Here is a 20019-nt window from a genome sequence, read left to right as displayed (position 1 = left end):
GTTATTTCATGATCTCAGCTGGATCACTGTATCTCCGTTGGTAGAGACGAAGCCGGGCCAGTCTTCTGCGGAGGTGCCACGGACTAATTTTGAAATTATCCCTTATTAAAAGACTTAATGCAATCTCTCCCTGTGTCAACCCCTGATCAAAATATTGCCTTATTAGGTGATCGATTATTCCAGACATTCTAATGACCAAAGTTGCGTCTATACAGAACGAGAAATAGCCCCAAAGTCAGCACATCACAAGTCTCTTGGTGCACCTGAATGAACCATTTCTCAGCTGTTTACTCGAGATCATGAAATAATTGTTTTGTTTTCTCGAGATCTCGAATTAGTTGTGTTGTTTTCTCAAGATCCTGAATTAATTATGTCGTTATCTCGGGATAACAAGGTGAATAAAAAAAAGGATTATATGAAGGGCCTCTCTCGGCTTCCGTAGTATATATTCTCAAATCACTTGTCTCTTTTTTGTTTCTGTTTAACACACCATTCTGACAGTTTGGCCATATTGCTGTGTTGAACAGCTTGTTGCAGCTTCCATTAAAGTGTTCACTTTTGTCCACATCTTCTTGCTTTATTCATTCAGTTGTGGGGAATGGTTAGTAAGGTTGATTCTGACCGAGGCTATGTTGAGGTCACATATCTACTTTTTAAGTTCATGCTATAGTGCATACAATTTTAGAGCTATAGCCTACATGTGCATATGCATTCTTCTTGGTGTTCTCACAAACAGGTGGAATAAATCAGTGTAAATGTGGCCTATGGACATAGCCTGGCCTATTCTCAGCCATTACAACATCTGTTGTCTGACCATAATTTAACTGATCTGTATACCACTGTGCTACCAGATAACAAAATGCCTGTTTGTTTTATTTCATTTGAGATGTTGATAAATGTGAGCTTCAACAAAATGATAAGCGCACTTCTCTGAGTGTCACGTTTACGTAAAAAAAAGGTGTGCGTGGACGAGCATGGTTGCCGCAAAAGTGTCCCGGTTTCAGACTCGGGAAATCTGGTCACCCTACACTAGTGTAGCGCGCATTCAGCGCCATGATGAAGCCTGATTCTGGACATCTTGTAGATTGTCATTTCAGTCCGAGTATTTTTTTTTTTCTGTGGCAGATGGCTTTTTCTCCCTCGTATCTGAGATCTGTTCTGAACAGCTGAGAGTCGACTCCATCTGTGTCGCACACACGAGGAAACAGTCCTTTGGTATCTTCCCTCAGACGGTGCTCACAAACACCACCTGATTCCCATCTGCACACCACACACACAGTCCATATTCACTCACCAAAACCTAACTGTGTGTCTCTCACACACACACACACACACACACACACTCCACTCAGTGAGACACAATATATGAGAACCATGGATTAATAAATCATATAAAGATAAATCGTCAAGATGTATGTAGTGAAAGGGGGTGGAGCCTACAGAATGATGAGTGACACTAGCGAATGACGATGCTGCAGGCGATTGTTCTTTTTTGTTTGTTTGTTTTTTTACATATGTGAGTAAAACTGAAAATGAGCAACATTCATACTGCGATTTTCTCAATTCCATACAAATTCAGTACAATTTTGTAAAAAACCAACAATTCCAAATGATTGGCTCAAACGCGACCTGACGTTTCCTTAGTTCCTTTTACGTGCAAAAAATGTCCTCTCACGTCTGTATGACCTTTCGTTAAATGTGTAAATAGAAGTTACGAAGAAAAATGAAGGTTGGAAGGACGTAACGGCGTTCGCTGCTGTTTGTGGTGAGTGCATGTGGCGAGTGCAGTTAGCTCGCTTTGCTAATCTAATCTGGGAACGACGATGAGTCGAGCGTGCAATACGTAAATCAAACAAACTATTCGAATTTCACACTGATTGTGTTGTTTAATTTGTGTTAAATTAACTAGTTAGCTTTAGAAGATATACACACTCCCTGGCCACTTTAATAGGAACGTGTTGTTGATTGTAAGATCCCTGTTCTTGGCTGCAGGAGTGGAACCCAATGTGTTCTTCTGCTGTTTCATGCTGAGATGCTTTTCTGCTCACCACGGCTGTAAAGAATATTTATATGAGTTACTATATCCTTCTTGGCAAAAAAGGAATCTCGAACCAATCTGTCCATTTCCCTCTGACCCTCTCTTATCAACAAGATGTTTGTTTCCATCCACAGAACTGTCGCTCACCCACTCAGTGTTTGTTTTTGGCACCATTCTGTGTAAACTCTAGAGACTGTTGTGTGTGAAAACCCCAGGAGGAGATCAGCAGCAGTTTCTGAAATACTCGAACCAAAAATATTCATCTGGCTCAAACCAACACCCATACCACAGTGAAAGAAAGAAAGTCACACTTCACTGTGAGATCACAGTTTTTCCCGTTCTGATGCTTGAACATTGTGAACATTAACTGAAGCTCTTGATTTGTATCTGTGTGATTTGATGCATCAAACGATCGGCTGATCAGAGACCTGCAGAAAACAGTGGGTGGATGTAGGGGTGTTCCTAATAATGTGGCTGGTGAGTGTATGGAGCTACTGCTGGATAGGCCACGCCCACAAATGACAAACTACAAGAAATCTTTTCTGGATCTTCCATCTCTGTACTTGTGCACTTTTTTTTGAGTGTACTCTAAAACACACACACACCTTGTGAGTTACTGTGTTCAGTGATCTGCTCTCTCGTTGGTCCAGGACGGCTGCTCAGTGTCCCATTCTGTCGTCTGATTGGCTGGATTTGTCTCACTGTGTCCTCAGAGTTCTCCTTGAGAACAGACACAAGGAAAGAAATGATCCATCTGTCCATCTTTTACCTTTCCTTTCCTTTCACACACACAGACCCACAGTGAGAACGTTGACGCTGACTCTTTGGAAGTTCTTGGATCGGAGCTCCATCATGCGCTGCTGATTTTCTTGATATTTCTCCTCCACAATATGTCTGTAAATAACACACACACACACACCCCAAATGTTCACACTGCAACACACTCCTCTGTGTAAATACATCAGAATTATATTTAAGCAAAAATTTACAGTGAATAAAAAGTTTACACGCCCCATTAAAACCACAGATTTTTGTGATTTAAAAAAAAAAAAGAAACCTTCACTGTAAAATAACAACCAACAATTGAAGTGGGAAAAAAACAAAGAAAGGAAAAGAAGAAAGGTCATGTGACTATTCAGAATAAACCAGTCACATTTAAACTCATGTTCAAAAGTAATGATCATCCAGCTGTCATCAACGATGCGATTCTGATGAACACTAAATAAAGTCCAGCTGTTTCTGTTCACTTTTTTTCTCACATCTTCATGGTTTCATCTCTCTGCTGAAGCCAAAGAAGTTTACAAACCATGTACAGCATCTGTGTGTTAATCAGGAGACGGGTAGAAATGAAAGACGTCCCTCCAAAACTGATGAAAAGACATGAAGGACTTATCAGTGAGGTGCCAAGAGACTTACAGCAACATTACAGGAATACATGATGAATACTCGTCACTTCCTGCATGTGACAGTGATGTCTACTATTTGGCTAAGCACAGTGGTGGTAGCATCATGTTATGGTTCACATGGCAATCTATTTTGGAACAAAAGCTGCAGAGTTCTGTTACACAGCTGAAGACGAAGATGATCAATGTTTTGGAACGTTCCAATCAGATGTCTGATCTAAATCCATCCAAAACCTGTGGAATGACTTAAAGAGCACGGTGTACACGAGATCCCCTTCATTATCTAAGAGATGTGGAGCATTTTATAAGGAAGAGTTGAATAAAATGGCTGAATCAGGATGAGCTAATGTGGCAGATTCTTCACCAAAAACACCGAGAGCTGAATTACAAACAAAAGCTGCTTTAACGGCGTGTTAGTTAAGGGGTGTGTATACTTATGCAACAAGGTTGTTTTAGTATTTTTCTTTTTTTCCTCCTAAAATGTTTTTATTTGTTGAGTTTTGTTGGTTGCTGTAACATATTAAAGGTGGAAAAAAAAAAGATGTGAAATCATTTAGCTTGGTTTAATTTTTTATTTTTTACAAATCACCCGAATCTGCTGTTTTAACAGGGGCGTGTAAACTTTTTAATATCTGCTGGAGATAGTGTCAGAATCTTTCTCAGCTAAAACGTGCACGCATCCAGCCAACAATATACTCAAGAGAAAGAAAAAAACAAAATGATACTTTTAAATGGATTCATGAAAATGTTAAAAAAGTATTGAAATATAAAAATGCAAAAAAGTATTAAAATACAGAAAAAGTGAAATTGTAAAGTAAAAACATGAAAACGTAAAAAGTACTGAAATAAAAATGGAAAATGTGTTAAAATATAAAGAGTAAAAAAAAATTAAAATGGAAAAATGTAAAAAGTAAAATAATGTAAAAATGTAAAACATTAAAATGAAAAATGTAGAAAATAAAAAAGTAAAACATTAAAATGTAAAACTTATTAAAATGCAAAAAATGTTTAATTAAATGTAAAAAATGTTAAAAGTATTAAAAGGTAAAAAAAATAAGAAAAAATCATTAAAATGTAAAAAAAATACAATGTAAAAAAGTATTAAAATGTAAACAAAAAAAAGTAGAGAGAGACCTTTAAATTTTGTAATGAGAAATTTGAAGGTGGGCGGCACGGTGGTGTAGTGGTTAGCGCTGTCGCCTCACAGCAAGAAGGTCCGGGTTCGAGCCCCGTGGCCGGCGAGGGCCTTTCTGTGCGGAGTTTGCATGTTCTCCCCGTGTCCGCGTGGGTTTCCTCCGGGTGCTCCGGTTTCCCCCACAGTCCAAAGACATGCAGGTTAGGTTAACTGGTGACTCTAAATTGAGCGTAGGTGTGAATGTGAGTGTGAATGGTTGTCTGTGTCTATGTGCAGCCCTGTGATGACCTGGCGACTTGTCCAGGGTGAACCCCGCCTTTCGCCCGTAGTCAGCTGGGATAGGATCCAGCTTGCCTGCGACCCTGTAGAAGGATAAAGCGGCTACAGATAATGAGATGAGATGAAATGAAATTTGAAGGTCTAAATTAAAAAAAGTTTTGTTTTTTTTTTAATCAGAAATGTCCCAGAGCACCCCAGGGCACGGTGCTGGCCCCTCTTCTCTTCACCCTGTACGCCGCGGACTTCTGCTACAACTCGGAGCTGTGTCACATTCAGAAGTTTGCTGATGACACAGCCATCGTTGGGTGTATCAGTGACGACAGAGAGGAGGAGTATAGGAGCCTGGTGAGGGACTTTGCCGTTTGGTGCAACAGGAACCATCTGCAGCTCAACACCTCGAAGACCAAGGAGCTGGTAATTGACTTTGGGAGGTCCAGACCAAGGTCACGACCAGTTCTGATCGAGGGAGTCGAGGTGGAGGCTGTGGATTCCTACAAGTACCTCGGGCTGTGGCTGGACAGGATTTGCAACACCAATCACTTGTTCAGGAAGGGACAGAGCAGGCTGTACTTCCTGAGGAGGCTGCGGTCCTTTAACATCTCCAGGAAACTCCTGTGGGTGTTCTATCAGTCTGTGGTCGCCAGTGTCCAGTTTTACACCGTGGTGTGCTGGGGGGGCAGCACATTCAAGAAGGACACATCCAGGCTGGACAAACTGATCAGGCGGGCCGGCTCTGTGGTCGGCATGAAGCTGGACTCTCTGGTGACGGTGGCAGAGAAGAGGTCTATGGACAAACCATTGAACATCATGGACGATGCCAGTCACCCTCTGCACACCGTCATCAGCAACCAGAGGAGCCTGTTCAGTGACAGAATGCTCCGTCCCAAGTGCAGGACGAACAGACTCAAAAACTCCTTTGTCCCTCACGCCATCAGACTGTACAACTCCTCTCGGGGGGGACAGGAGGACAGAGGACGGGACGGGAAGGAGCAGTAGCCTAGCCTGACAAAAAGCAATACCGGACAATGTGCAATACCTCTCCTGCTGGCCTTTTTTTTTCTTTTTTCCCTCCATATCTTATTCTTTTTTATATTTGTATATGTAAACACTTAATTTATCTAGAAGTTTTTTCTCTATTTTCTTTTCTCTGTTTATCCTGTAATGATGCTGCTGGAATTTTAATTTCCCTGAGGGAACCCTCCCAAAGGGATCAATAAAGTTCTATCTAATCTAATCTAGTCATTGAGTAAGAGGACGAGTGTTCAAACTGAACACCACTCAAGTGAAATATAAATCCACCAATATAATAAACAGAGAAAATCACCAGTCCGTACAAATACTCAAGAAGTATTTCCCCTGAAATATAAACACATCACTCAGTGTAGCAGGTTAGCACGGGGACTTCCTGAGCTGTAGTGTGGTTTATTGTTAGCTGCGTCTCACTTTAGCTTCTTGGCTCTCTCATCCGCGACCTCCTGCTTCCTCAACCTCATCCGCTCCCGGGGACTCATCTTCTCGACCTCTGACCTTTCCCTCAGCGTATGCAGGTGCACTTTCTTCTGCCTGGGGAAGGAAATTGTTTCCAGTTACAGCAAGAATTGTTGGATTCATTTATAATATTTTCCATTAAACCTCGCTGCTTATACAGCTAGCGTTGTGTTGCTAACTCTCAGGAGTGCGTTAGATGACAGTCAGTTAACTAGCAGGTTTATTTTGTGAATATTATTCTTGCTGATCGGTGATTGTTTGTTTTATAAATTAATGAACACTGAAATGTTTAATGAGTGAGTGAGCTGGAACACAGCCGCTCGTTTTCCTTCCGTCTGATTCACACGTCCCAAACAGCGAGCACATGATGACGGAGTCACGTATTTTTAGACCGAGTGTGAAAAAGAAAAGAAAAAAAAAGAGAGACTCGTGCATTTCCCAGGATTCTCCGGCAGTGGTGGGGTCACACGCTCATGTGAGAGGTTTTTTTTGCCGAGTAGAGAGTGAGAGTTTGCTTCACTCACAGCACGCTAGCGATGTGAGACGCGTTTCTGTCGTCTCTTGCCGTCCCCTCTGAGAGCTGCTGCTTCACACACTGCAGAGAGGAAGAAAAAGGGAGAAAAAACTCAGAAATCTGTAAATGTGGCTCTTGGAGGTGCTGCAGGTCAACTTAGCTTTAATCACTGGAAAACTATTTTGTAAAATGTGTTTAATTCCGACATTTTAACTGCATTACGTAACCAGGGATAACGAGCGGGTGTGTTCCAACAGTACGAGATATAAACTATCTCAGAACTTCTGGGAAAAAAAAAAACCAATGACCTTTTTGATGACTCATCCTGTACTTGCTTTGTGCCTGTCGAGTCAAACGTTCACTAGAACATACCGTATACGCCCTGCCCCCAGGAGCATGTTTTCCCCTATAATATCAGCTCGTTAGCAGTAAATGTGGTCCGTCAGTGTGTTTGTGTCCATGATTCTTCATTCTTCTGTTTTACAGCTGAATGGGTGGAGTTTATACATTTGGAAGAGGGCGGAGTTTCTGTGACTATATGGAGGAGGTATTTTACTGACTTCCTGGAACGCCGTGACCTCAGACTGATCATGTACGACATCATCCCAAAAACTGCTGGTTACCCAGAAGGCATTGCAGTGCTCATAACGTAGCAAAAAATATTCAAATATTAAACGTTTTTATTGAAATGACACGAGATGAGGGCGGCACGGTGGTGTAGTGGTTAGCGCTGTCGCCTCACAGCAAGAAGGTCCGGGTTCGAGCCCTGTGGCCGGCGAGGGCCTTTCTGTGCGGAGTTTGCATGTTCTCCCCGTGTCCGCGTGGGTTTCCTCCGGGTGCTCCGGTTTCCCCCACAGTCCAAAGACATGCAGGTTAGGTTAACTGGTGACTCTAAATTGAGCGTAGGTGTGAATGTGAGTGTGAATGGTTGTCTGTGTCTATGTGTCAGCCCTGTGATGACCTGGCGACTTGTCCAGGGTGTACCCCGCCTTTCGCCCGTAGTCAGCTGGGATAGGCTCCAGCTCGCCTGCGACCCTGTAGAAGGATAAAGCGGCTAGAGATAATGAGATGAGATGAGACACGAGACGAAATAAAAGAAAGACAGAAACTGTGTCACTTTATTAACTTTACCTGAGTGAGGTCTTTAATAACACGCGAACTCAGAGCTTCAGCTGCAGAAACCCTCAGGGACGGGGATTTAACCAGCATCCTGAGAGAGAGAGAGAGAGAGGCAGACAGGGAGAAAGAAAGAGACAGAGAGCGAGAGATACAGACAGATGGAGAGACAGACAGACAGACAGGGAGACAGAGAGCGAGAGAGAAAAACAGACAGAGACAAAGAGAGAGAGCGAAACAGACAGACAGAGAGAGACAGGCAGACAGACGGAGAGAGACAGACAGGGAGAGAGAGAAAGAGACAGACCGAGAAAGAGACCGACAGACAAGGAGAGGGAGAGAGACAGTTATATAATGTGTACAGTACAAAAACTTTTCATTAATTGTTTTCATGTCACAACCTGTAATGCCTGCCCACTGCTCATTAATATTCATAAATCAGCCCAGCAGTGTTGATTAATATTCATGAGGCGAGTTGTATGATTTCTAAAACACTGAGGCATAAAAAGACGAGTAAAATAAACCCCAGAAGTTTGTGAGCTGTGAGTTTACGCAGTTTATCACCAGCGGCCGTGTGAACGTCCTCACTGTGGCGCCGCTTCATGTCTGTAATCCAGTTAGAGACATTCTCTTTGAAAGACATACAGATTGTGTTCTTAAGGATGTGGATTTGAAGAGGGATTGAGCAGGTGATGGAGAGTTCTGTGTTTGCGGAACGAATGAAGGAATTATTCTCAGCTTCACGTTGGTTCTGACTCGTCATTTTGACTGGGTTTCATTTGCGTTATCTCCTGCGTAATTTCACTTGAGCTGATTGGGTGAAATCAGCATACAGTACAATTACATTATTATATACAAATAATATGCAAATGTGTCTTATCACACAGAAAGTGTGTGTATTTGAATGGATTCAGGATTCCGATGAAGGTCAGTCAGATTTCCTGAGTGGTGCTGTGACTCTAAAGAATACAAATTATTGTACTTTTAACTATCGCAGATGTAAAAAAATGTGTCACTTTTGGGTCAAGTCCATAACGCGCAGAGGAAAAAAAAAAAGAGAGAGAGAGAGAACGAGTAGAAGAGTGTAGAGGGAGAAAGAACTACAGGGAAAACAGCAGATGAAGAACATCATCTCAGAAAAACATCAGTTTATCACCGTCATCAATCACAACCAATGTAACAATCACAGAAACGATCGCCTCCTGTCTTTTATGAGTTTCAGATCACTCTGTATGACGCCAGGGTTTTATACTGGAATAGTTTATAACTCAAATTAGCGCCATGCACAAAAACTGTCATATCCCTCATCATTTATCAGATGAGATCAGTTCAAACGTTATCACCCCATCGATCACGGAGCCTAACGATCATCCACGGAGTTCTGGCTCACACTGGCTCTAGACCTGCTGTGATATCGTAAACGCATTAGCCCGGGTTTCTTTTTTATTTTCACTCCTCACACTGTAGGAGACAAATTCAATGCGCTGAATTCTACAGCCGCTCTGTGTAGCGATTAAACAAAACGCCTATGTTCTGGTCACATGATTGATCTGGAAATCACAAAAACAAACTTTCATCAAAGTGAGTTTGAGGTAAAATGCAGATTTTTTTCCCCCCTGTACGTTTGCATTTTGCATGTTTTGTTTATTGTCATCACCGCTAATGCGTTTGTAGCTATCCTGCGAGTTTTCCATCCTCCGACTGGTCGATTTTAGATTTTAATTAACACACAGACAGAACTTTGTCATTAAGGCCACACCAATTCAATTAGTTGGTTCTCAGAATCACTGCTTGAAGAAAATGCAAAATGAAGAAAAAAAAATCGAAATCAAACTCCCGCCAACAGAAAAGGTCACGTGACGTCGAAAACCAATCAAATCGCCCCTTTCACTTTCGATAAAGACTTGTGGAAGAAACATGCCTGTGGAGGGGAATCCTGCAAAGCCTGTGTTTGTGATTGTTAGGATATTCAGCGAACAGAAGCGTAAAATCTTTGACAGGTGTGCTGAAATTCTGTTAACTGGTTTGCCTGTATTGTTTGGTCTATTTCCACCGCTAATTTTACCATCAGAGCATTTTTTTAATTTTATTTCGCCGGCTCACTTCATATTTTCCTGAAAAAATCTGAGAACCAACTAATTAAATTGGTGTGGCCTAAAGTTGATCTGCTAATAATATCAGGGTTCTAAAGCTCTTTACACATACAGTGCGATTTGTTGCTACAATTTTTTCATTTGAAAATATACGTTTTATGAAGGCGGCACGGTGGTGTAGTGGTTAGCACTGTCACCTCACAGCAAGAAGGTCCGGGTTCGAGCCCCGTGGCCGGCGAGGGCCTTTCTGTGCGGAGTTTTCATGTTCTCCCCGTGTCCGCGTGGGTTTCCTCCGGGTGCTCCGGTTTCCCCCACAGTCCAAAGACATGCAGGTTAGGTTAACTGGTGACTCTAAATTGAGCGTAGGTGTGAATGTGAGTGTGAATGGTTGTCTGTGTCTATGTGTCAGCCCTGTGATGACCTGGCGACTTGTCCAGGGTGAACCCCGCCTTTCGCCCGTAGTCAGCTGGGATAGGCTCCAGCTTGCCTGCGACCCTGTAGAACAGGATAAAGCGGCTAGAGATGATGAGATGAGATGGGCGTCTGGAATTTTTGGGTGACTCGTCATATTAAACTCTACTCTTCGTAAACTGCTGGGACGTTTTCACTGAAACTCACCCAGAAGACTCTAAAGACATATTCCAACAAGTATTGCTCACCAAGGTGGCGCCACCTGCCATGGATGCAGCTACACAGGTGTCATATGCAATTTCACAAAAATCGCTACTCCTCCTACAGGACTGATCAGATTCCAAACTCACACACGACACCAGTGGCCGGGATAAGCTCTAGCCTCACTGAGGCTTTTTTTCTAATATTTTATCCATGAAAGGAACACATTCAACCAATCAGGGTGCAGGTTGTGGAAACGTCACCACACTGCTAAAGGCTTGGTGGAGTCTCGCATTCAGTTTGGCTGCATCTGAATATGCAGCTGTCCAGATGATAATTACACAAAACGCAGGCTGGAGGGTGGTGAATAATCAGTTGGCACTGAACAGAAGTCAAATGGTACTTTTGTGCATCAAAACCCAGTACTGCTCAACAAGGGCAACAAAAATGATAAAGATAACGTTTTTAAAGACATCTAGAAAATAATCGGAGAGGAGCTCGCCAGTGAAAAAGGGGCGTGTCCAGTCCATGGTCCGGAGTCTACTTTGTGATGCGGTGAAACTCTTGCGTTCTTCAGGATAAGGATAGGACAAACCCAAAATGTTGTAAAAGAATAAGCACCAGATCATCATCATGATCATCATCACTGTAGTGTGAAAATCACAATCACATCGTGTTTAACATAAATATTGACATTGCATTAAAGATTCAAAAGACTCAAAGATTTTTTTTAATTGTCAATTCACTATATATCCAGGACATATAGGAGAATCTAAATGCCATTTCTCTCTCACCTTACTTACTGTAGAAGAGCAGCTTATGAGGTGTATATGACAGTAGTGCAAATGAGCAATAGCAGCAGATACAGCAGTAATGCAAATGATTGTAGTGTGATGTTCAAACGGATGAGATAGAGTTTCTTGTGTGAATGAATGCGTTACAGACCAGGGGTAGGGGGTAGGTAGTGGACAGAGTTCAGCATCCTGACAGCCTGGTGGATGAAGCTGTTCAGCAGTCATGTGGAGCGGGCCAGGAGGCTCTGGTACCTTTTCCCTGAGGGCAGGAGGTTGAAGAGTGAGTGTGAAGGGTGGGAGGTGTCACCAGTGATGCTGATGGCTCTGCGGGTGAGACAGGAGTGATAGAGGTCCGTAAGGGAGGGCTGAGGGGTACCGATGATCTTGCTGGCTGTGTTCACTATGTGTTGCAGTCTTCTGGCAGGAGGCACTGCAGCCTCTGTACCATGCAGTGATGCAGCCAGTGAGGACACTCAATGGTGCCCCTGTAGAATGAGCACACGATGGGGGGTGGGACTCGTGCACTCCTCAGTTTGCGGAGGAAGTAGAGGAGAGTTTGAGCCTTCTTAGCCAGTGATGTGGTGTTGTTGGACCAGGACAGGTCCTCAGCGATGTGCACCCCTAGGAATTTGGTGCCGCTCACCCTCTCCATTGCAGCACCATCGATGGTCAGAGGGGGATGCTGTGAGTGACCTCTCCTGAAGTTGACTACAATCTCTTTGGTCTTCTCCATATTCAGGAAGAGATTGTTGCTTTTACTCCACTCAACCAGTTGGCTCAGCTCATTCCTGTAGTTGGCTTCATCGTTGTTAGTGATGAGGCCCACTACAGTCGTGTCATCCGCAAACTTGATGATGTGGTTGGTGCTGTAGATTGGTACACAGTCATGGGTCAGCAGGGTGAAGAGCAGCGGGCTGAGCACATACCCTTGTGGGGCCCCTGTGCTCAACATGATGGTCCTGGAGGTGTTACTGCTGACCCGAACATTCTGTGGCCTCCCTGTAAGAAAGTCCAGCACCCAGTTACAAAGAGAGGTGTTGAGTCCCAAATGTCCAAGTTTTTGTATTATCTGCTGGGGAATGATTGTGTTGAATGCTGAACTGTAATCCAAGAACAGCATTCACACATAGGTGTTCTTTGAGCCCAGGTGAGTGAGGGCTGGGTGGAGAGCAGCGGAGATGGTGTCCTCTATGGACCTGTTTGACCTATATGCAAACTGGAACAGGTCATGAGAGGGAGGGAGAATGGACTTGATGTTCTGCATGACCAGTCGCTCAAAGCACTTCATGATAGAAGTCAGTGCTACAGGCTGATAGTCGTTATAGCTGGATGGGAGGGGCTTTTTTGGCACTGGTATTATGGTTGTAGCTTTGAAACATGTGGGGATAACAGCTTGGTTCAGGGAGATGTTAAAGATGTCAGCGAGGACATCCCTGAGCTCCATGGCACAGTCCTTCAGAACACGATCAGGTATGTTGTCTGGTCCAGCTGCCTTACGTGGGATGATCCTGGAGAGGGTCCTCTCTACGCTGGCTGAAGCCAGATATACAGCCTGTTCATCCAGGGGAGGAGTGGTCTTCTGTGCTGGTGTGTTGTTTTGTGTTTCAAAGCGTCCAAAGAAGTCATTTAGGCAGTTTAGCAATGTGATGTCACTCTCACAGGTTCGTGGTGGGGGTTTGTACAACCCCAATTCCAAAAAAGTTGAGACAAAGTACAAATTGAAAATAAAAACAGAATGCAATGATGTGGAAGTTTCAAAATTCCATATTTTATTCAGAATAGAACATAGATGACATATCAAATGTTTAAACTGAGAAAATGTATCATTTAAAGAGAAAAATCAGGTGATTTTAAATTTCATGACACCACATCTCAGAAAAGTTGGGACAAGGCCATGTTTACCACTGTGAGACATCCCCTTTTCTCTTTACAACAGTCTGTAAACGTCTGGGGACTGAGGAGACAAGTTGCTCAAGTTTAGGGATAGGAATGTTAACCCATTCTTGTATAATGTAGGATTCTACCGTAGTTGCTCAACTGTCTTAGGTCTTTTTTGTCGTATCTTCCGTTTTATGATGCGCCAAATGTTTTCTATGGGTGAAAGATCTGGACTGCAGGCTGGCCAGTTCAGTACCCGGACCCTTCTTCTACGCAGCCATGATGCTGTAATTGATGCAGTATGTGGTTTGGCATTGTCATGTTGGAAAATGCAAGGTCTTCCCTGAAAGAGACGTCGTCTGGATGGGAGCATATGTTGCTCTAGAACCTGGATATACCTTTCAGCATTGATGGTGTCTTTCCAGATGTGTAAGCTGCCCATGCCACACGCACTAATGCAACCCCATACCATCAGAGATGCAGGCTTCTGAACTGAGCACTGATAACAACTTGGGTCTTCCTTCTCCTCTTTAGTCCGAATGACACGGCGTCCCTGATTTCCATAAAGAACTTCAAATTTTGATTCGTCTGACCACAGAACAGTTTTCCACTTTGCCACAGTCCATTTTAAATGAGCCTTGGCCCAGAGAAGACGTCTGCGCTTCTGGATCATGTTTAGATACGGCTTCTTCTTTGAACTATAGAGTTTTAGCTGGCAACGGCGGATGGCACGGTGAATTGTGTTCACAGATAATGTTCTCTGGAAATATTCCTGAGCCCATTTTGTGATTTCCAATACAGAAGCATGCCTGTATGTGATGCAGTGCTGTCTAAGGGCCCGAAGATCACGGGCACCCAGTATGGTTTTCCGGCCTTGACCCTTATGCACAAAGATTCTTCCAGATTCTCTGAATCTTTTGATGATATTATGCACTGTAGATGATGATATGTTCAAACTCTTTGCAATTTTACACTGTCGAACTCCTTTCTGATATTGCTCCACGATTTGTCGACGCAGAATTAGGGGGATTGGTGATCCTCTTCCCATTTTTACTTCTGAGAGCCGCTGCCAATCCAAGATGCTCTTTTTATAAACCCCAGCTGCTCCTTTTTTGTACCTTTAACTTTTCCAGCCTCTTATTGCCCCTGTCCCAACTTTTTTGAGATGTGTTGCTGTCATGAAATTTCAAATGAGCCAATATTTGGCATGAAATTTCAAAATGCCTCACTTTCGACATTTGATATGTTGTCTATGTTCTATTGTGAATACAATATCAGTTTTTGAGATTTGTAAATCTTACATTCCGTTTTTATTTACAATTTGTACTTTGTCCCAACTTTTTTTGGAATCGGGGTTGTAGCGAGAGCGGGCCGAGAGGTTGCGCGGGAGCGAGGCTGCGCGAGAGCGGGCCGAGAGGTTGCGCAGGAACGGGCCGCGTAATAACAAACGCAATGCCCCCGAAGAAAGCTCCTACGGTCGAGGAGATTGAGGATATTAAAAAATCCCTCGACTTTCTGGGGGAAGAAATCTCTGCTGTCAGGGTGCAGCAGAAGACCATCCTGGACCTGGTAGAAGAGGTCAAAGCTCTGAGGCTGCAGAATTCAGAGAAGGCAAAGAGGATCGCCATTCTCGAGAACCGAGTGGAGGAGCTGGAGCAGTACACCCGGATGAATGACATCATTGTGACCGGACTGCAAATTCAACCCCGGTCATATGCTGGAGCAGTGGCGAGAAGAGATGGAGAGGAACTGAACGAGGAGGATGCTAACTCTGTGGAGAAACAGGTGTTAGCATTCCTGCACTCCAAGGGGATTGAGGTAAAAAGCAATAACATTGAAGCATGTCACCCTCTCCCACGGAGAAGCAACACAGGCAAACCAGCTGTAATAATGAGATTTGCCAACAGAAAGCATAAGATGCAATTGTTAAAACAAGGGAAGAAACTGAAAGGCTCAGATGTTTTTTTAAATGAGCACTTAACAAAAAAAAAATGCAGATATTGCAAAAAAGGCGAGACTACTAAGGAAACAGGGGAAAATCCAAAACACTTGGACACAAAACTGCAAGATTTTCATCAAGTTGAGGGGATCTCCAGAAGAGGCCAAGATCTTGGTCATCCGAGATATTGGGGAACTGGACAAATTCTGAGGGAGCCAAATAAAGCAATTTACAATCATGACACAAGGACTGGACACTGGACACAAGAACTGGACACTTTCCATTATACTGAGCACAAAATACAAGATATGGAAAATAATATTGATCCGGAAAATAATCTTTTCAGCAACATCAATATCAGCTGCCGGTATTACACTGAATATCAATACAATGCAAAGATCAGAGACGGAAATAAGATATCAATTATTCATTTCAATACCAGAAGTCTGTATGCCAATTTCCATAAAATGAAGGAATATCTCAGTCAGTTCAATACTCCATTCAATATAATAGCCATATCAGAAACTTGGATCAACGATGAGATGGGAGTAGATTTTGAGCTGAACGGGTATGAATTAAATTATATCAATAGAAAGAACAAAAGAGGAGGGGGAGTGGCAATATATGTTGATAATAGTTTGGAATACAAAATTAATAATAAAATGACGGTAGCTGTTGATGATTGGATGGAGTGTATTACAATAGAAATATGCTGTGAAAAAATGAAAAATATAACGGTGAGCTGTATATACAGATCTCCTGGATCAAGCAGAGAAGTTTTTATAGATTGGATGGAAAGTATGTTTATAAAATCAACTCAGAAGGTCATGTACATCTGTGGTGATTTTAACATCGACCTCTTAAATCATAAGAAACATAAAATGACAGAAGAGTTCATTAATTCAATGTTAAGTATGGGACTGTACCCAACTATTACCAGACCAAGCAGGATCACTTCTCACAGCACCACTTTAATAGATAATATATTTACTAATATCTTGGAAAATAATATAGAGAGCGGTCTACTATTAACAGACATCAGTGACCACCTACCTATTTTTAATGTATATTACTGTAATTATAGCAAGAAAAAGGATAATAAAAATTATAAATATATAAGAATGAAAACTGAAGAAACCATGATTGCACTAAAAAATGACTTAATAATACAGGACTGGAATGTAGTTTATAAAGAAAAAGATGTTGATAAAGCATATGAGGAATTTTTAATAATATTCAATGAACTATATAATAAAAATTGTCCTATAAAGAAATACAGTAATATACATAAATATACAAATAGTCCGTGGGTCACCAAGGGGCTACAAAATGCCTGCAAAAAGAAAAATATATTATACAGACAATTCTTAAAGCATCGAACTATAGAGGCAGAGGAAAAATATAAAAAATATAAAAATAAATTAACTAATATTATGAGGATATGTAAGAAAGACTATTATAATAAATTAGTGGAGAAAAATAAAAACAATATTAAAGGTATATGGACTGTATTGAATGGTATTGTGAGAAATGGATCCAAAACTACAAATTACCCAGAGTACTACACTGTAAATGATAAGACCATAAATAATATGGAGGATGTGGTGAATGGTTTTAATCAATTCTTTGTAAATGTGGGACCAGATTTAGCGGCAAAAATAAAGGAACCCGAAACAACACAATGTGGGGACATAGAAGATATGGGGGACAGAAATCCAAGTACAATTTTTCTAACTGCAACTGATGAGGAAGAAATTATCCAAATTGTAAGAAAATGTAAAAACAAAACTTCTGCAGACTGGAATGATATAGACATGTTAACAGTAAAGACAGTTATTGAGGGAATTGTGAAACCACTCACCCACATCTGCAATTTATCTTTTCAATCAGGTACATTTCCAGACAAAATGAAAATTGCAAAAGTGATACCATTGTTTAAAACCGGAGATAGACACCATTTCACAAACTACAGGCCTGTTTCTTTACTCCCCCAATTCTCCAAAATACTCGAAAAACTTTTTTCAGATAGACTGGACAAATTCATTGAAAAACACAACCTCCTTACAGACAGTCAATATGGATTCAGAACGGACAGATCAACATCGATGGCACTAATGGAACTAATAGAGGAAATCACAAAATGTATAGACAATAAAAAAATAGCAATTGGAGTATTTGTGGACCTAAAAAAAGCATTCGATACTATTGATCATAGTATATTATTAAGTAAACTAGAAAAGTGTGGTGTTAGGGGAGTTGGGTGGAGCTGGCTGTCGAGCTATCTAAGAAACAGGCAACAGTTTGTGCAGATAGGTGACCATAAATCTGATTTCATGAACATTACATGCGGGGTACCACAGGGGTCAATATTAGGTCCGAAATTATTCATAATATACATCAATGACATATGTACAATTTCGCAAGAATTGAAATTTGTTTTGTTTGCAGATGACACCAATATTTTTTGTTCCGGTGAGAATTTGCAGCAGACTTTAGAGATAATCACAACTGAAATAAATAAACTAAAACTATGGTTTGACAAAAATAAATTATCATTAAATCTAAGCAAAACAAAGATTATGTTGTTTGGGAGACATAAAATAGATTGTAATGTAGAATTGATAATAGACAATACTAAGATAGAAATGGTACAGGAAATTAAATTTCTTGGTGTGATTTTGGATCCTAAAGTCTGCTGGAAACCTCATGTAGGATACGTACGAGCAAAACTGGCAAAGTGCTCGGCAATTCTGTGGAAAACAAAATATATTCTTGATTGTAAATCTTTGCATACTCTATATTACTCATTATTTTTGCCATATCTGACTTATTGTGTCGAAGTCTGGGGAAACACCTACAAAACCACTCTGCAGCCGATATGTACAATACAGAAAAGAGCAATAAGGACAATAAACAAAACAGGATACAGAGATCACACAAACCCACTATTCATAAAATCACACATGTTGAAATTTATGGATCTGGTCAAATTCAGAACAGCACAAATAATGTACAAAGCAAGAAATAATCTATTGCCAAAAAATATACAAGGAATGTTTAGTGAGAGAGAGGGGGGATATAATCTAAGGGGAGACCTAAATTTTAAAAAACCAAAGGTTCGAACAAATATGAAAAGCATGTGCGTATCGAGCTGTGGGGTGACTTTATGGAACAGACTGGAGACAGAAATAAAACAAAGTGCAAATATAAATCTGTTTAAAAAAAGGTACAAAAAAAATTTTTTAAACAAGTATATTGCAGAGGAAATATGTTAATGGAGGATGATGAGGGATAAATAGAATAGGGTTGATTGTTATATTAGAACTAGATTAGTATATGGTATATATTTATTTATGGGGATAGATATCTTCATATTTACAGGGATAAGTATGTAGTAGATATTTTTTTTTGTAATTATATATTTATATAGATAGTTATGTGTATATATATATATATATATATATATATATATATATATGTATATGGATATGGTATGTAGTATATATTTATTTTTGTAATTATATATTTATATGGATAATCATGAAGTGTATATGTGGTATATATTTTTATAAGTGTATTAATGTAGTTTGGATTTCGGGGTAGTTAAAAAGGGGTGGGAAATTAAAAAAAGTATTGTACTTCTTCCCACTCCTTTTTCGAACAATGTGCGGTGTATTGTAATGTATTAGCTCTTTATATTATTTTATTTATTCTTTTTTTGTCACTTTTTTCATTTTCTTTCTTTTGTATGTATAAATAGTTACATACATTTTTATACATGTTCGAAATAAATAAATTCATTCATTCATTCATTCATAGTTTGTGAGGGTTTGAATGCCATACCAGAGAGACTGTGCATCTCTGGTGTTGCTGAAGTGTCCAGATATTTTATTGCTGTATTGATGTTTTGCCTCTCTGATACCACAGGACAGGTTGGCTCTGGCTGTTGTTAGACCTGTGGTGTCACTGGCCCTAAAGGCTGCGTCCTGAGGCCGCAGGAGCCTGTGAACCTCTCCTGTCAGCCAAGGCTTCTGATTAGCATGAACAGTGATGGTTTTGCAGTGAGTGACATCACCAGTGCATTTAGCGATGTATGCTGTGATGGCCTCAGTGTATTCCTCTAAGTCTATGTGGTCGTTGTAAGTGGCTGCTTCTTTGAAAATGGCCCAGTGTGTAGTGCTAAAACAGTCTTTCAAAGCATAGGAGGCCCCCTCTGGCCACACACGTACCTCCTTTTCTGTTGGTCTGATGGCTCTCACTCTGGGTCTATTGAGGTTTTTCACTTGACGTCACAGGGTCACGTGACGCCCCGGTGTCCGCCATTTTGAACAGCAAGCTAGCTAATGTCAACATCATAGTACCTAGTATGTTACTGTAGCAACGTTTACGTTCAGTCATTTGGATGACTATTAAAACCTTTCAGTCTCAAGTTTTTCCTTTACTGTATTTACTAGTTTACTGAGCCAGCCAGCCCCGGAGCGCGCTAGCTAGCTAGCTAGCGCCGGCCCGCCCGCCCCGGAGCGCGCTAGCTAGCTAGCTAGCGCCGGCCCGCCCGCCCCGGAGCGCGCTAGCTAGCTAGCTAGCGCCGGCCCGCCCGCCCCGGAGCGCGCTAGCTAGCTAGCTAGCTAGCGCCGGCCGGCCCCGGAGCGCGCTAGCTAGCTACTTTACGGAGCTAGCTAGCTAGTTTACTGAGCGCGCTCCAGGGCTGGCTGGCTGGCGCTAGCTAGCAC

General features: G+C 41.6%; 1 protein-coding gene across 1 annotated transcript in view; it reads right to left on the bottom strand.

Moving 5' to 3' along the window:
- nek11 (NIMA-related kinase 11) overlaps positions 1 to 20019 on the bottom strand; it is a 138148-nt gene that overhangs the window by 33089 nt on the left and 85040 nt on the right. The window contains exons 7-11 of the mRNA XM_060900627.1: positions 7989 to 8067; positions 6868 to 6938; positions 6299 to 6418; positions 2839 to 2932; positions 2656 to 2758 (exon numbers count right to left, since the gene is read on the bottom strand). Of these exons, the coding sequence (XP_060756610.1) occupies positions 2656 to 2758; positions 2839 to 2932; positions 6299 to 6418; positions 6868 to 6938; positions 7989 to 8067 (467 nt within the window). The remainder of the gene's footprint in view (positions 1 to 2655; positions 2759 to 2838; positions 2933 to 6298; positions 6419 to 6867; positions 6939 to 7988; positions 8068 to 20019) is intronic.

Source organism: Neoarius graeffei, chromosome 19 (assembly GCF_027579695.1).
Source record: "Neoarius graeffei isolate fNeoGra1 chromosome 19, fNeoGra1.pri, whole genome shotgun sequence".
NCBI lineage: Eukaryota > Metazoa > Chordata > Actinopteri > Siluriformes > Ariidae > Neoarius > Neoarius graeffei.
This window is presented reverse-complemented; position numbering and strand designations above follow the sequence as displayed.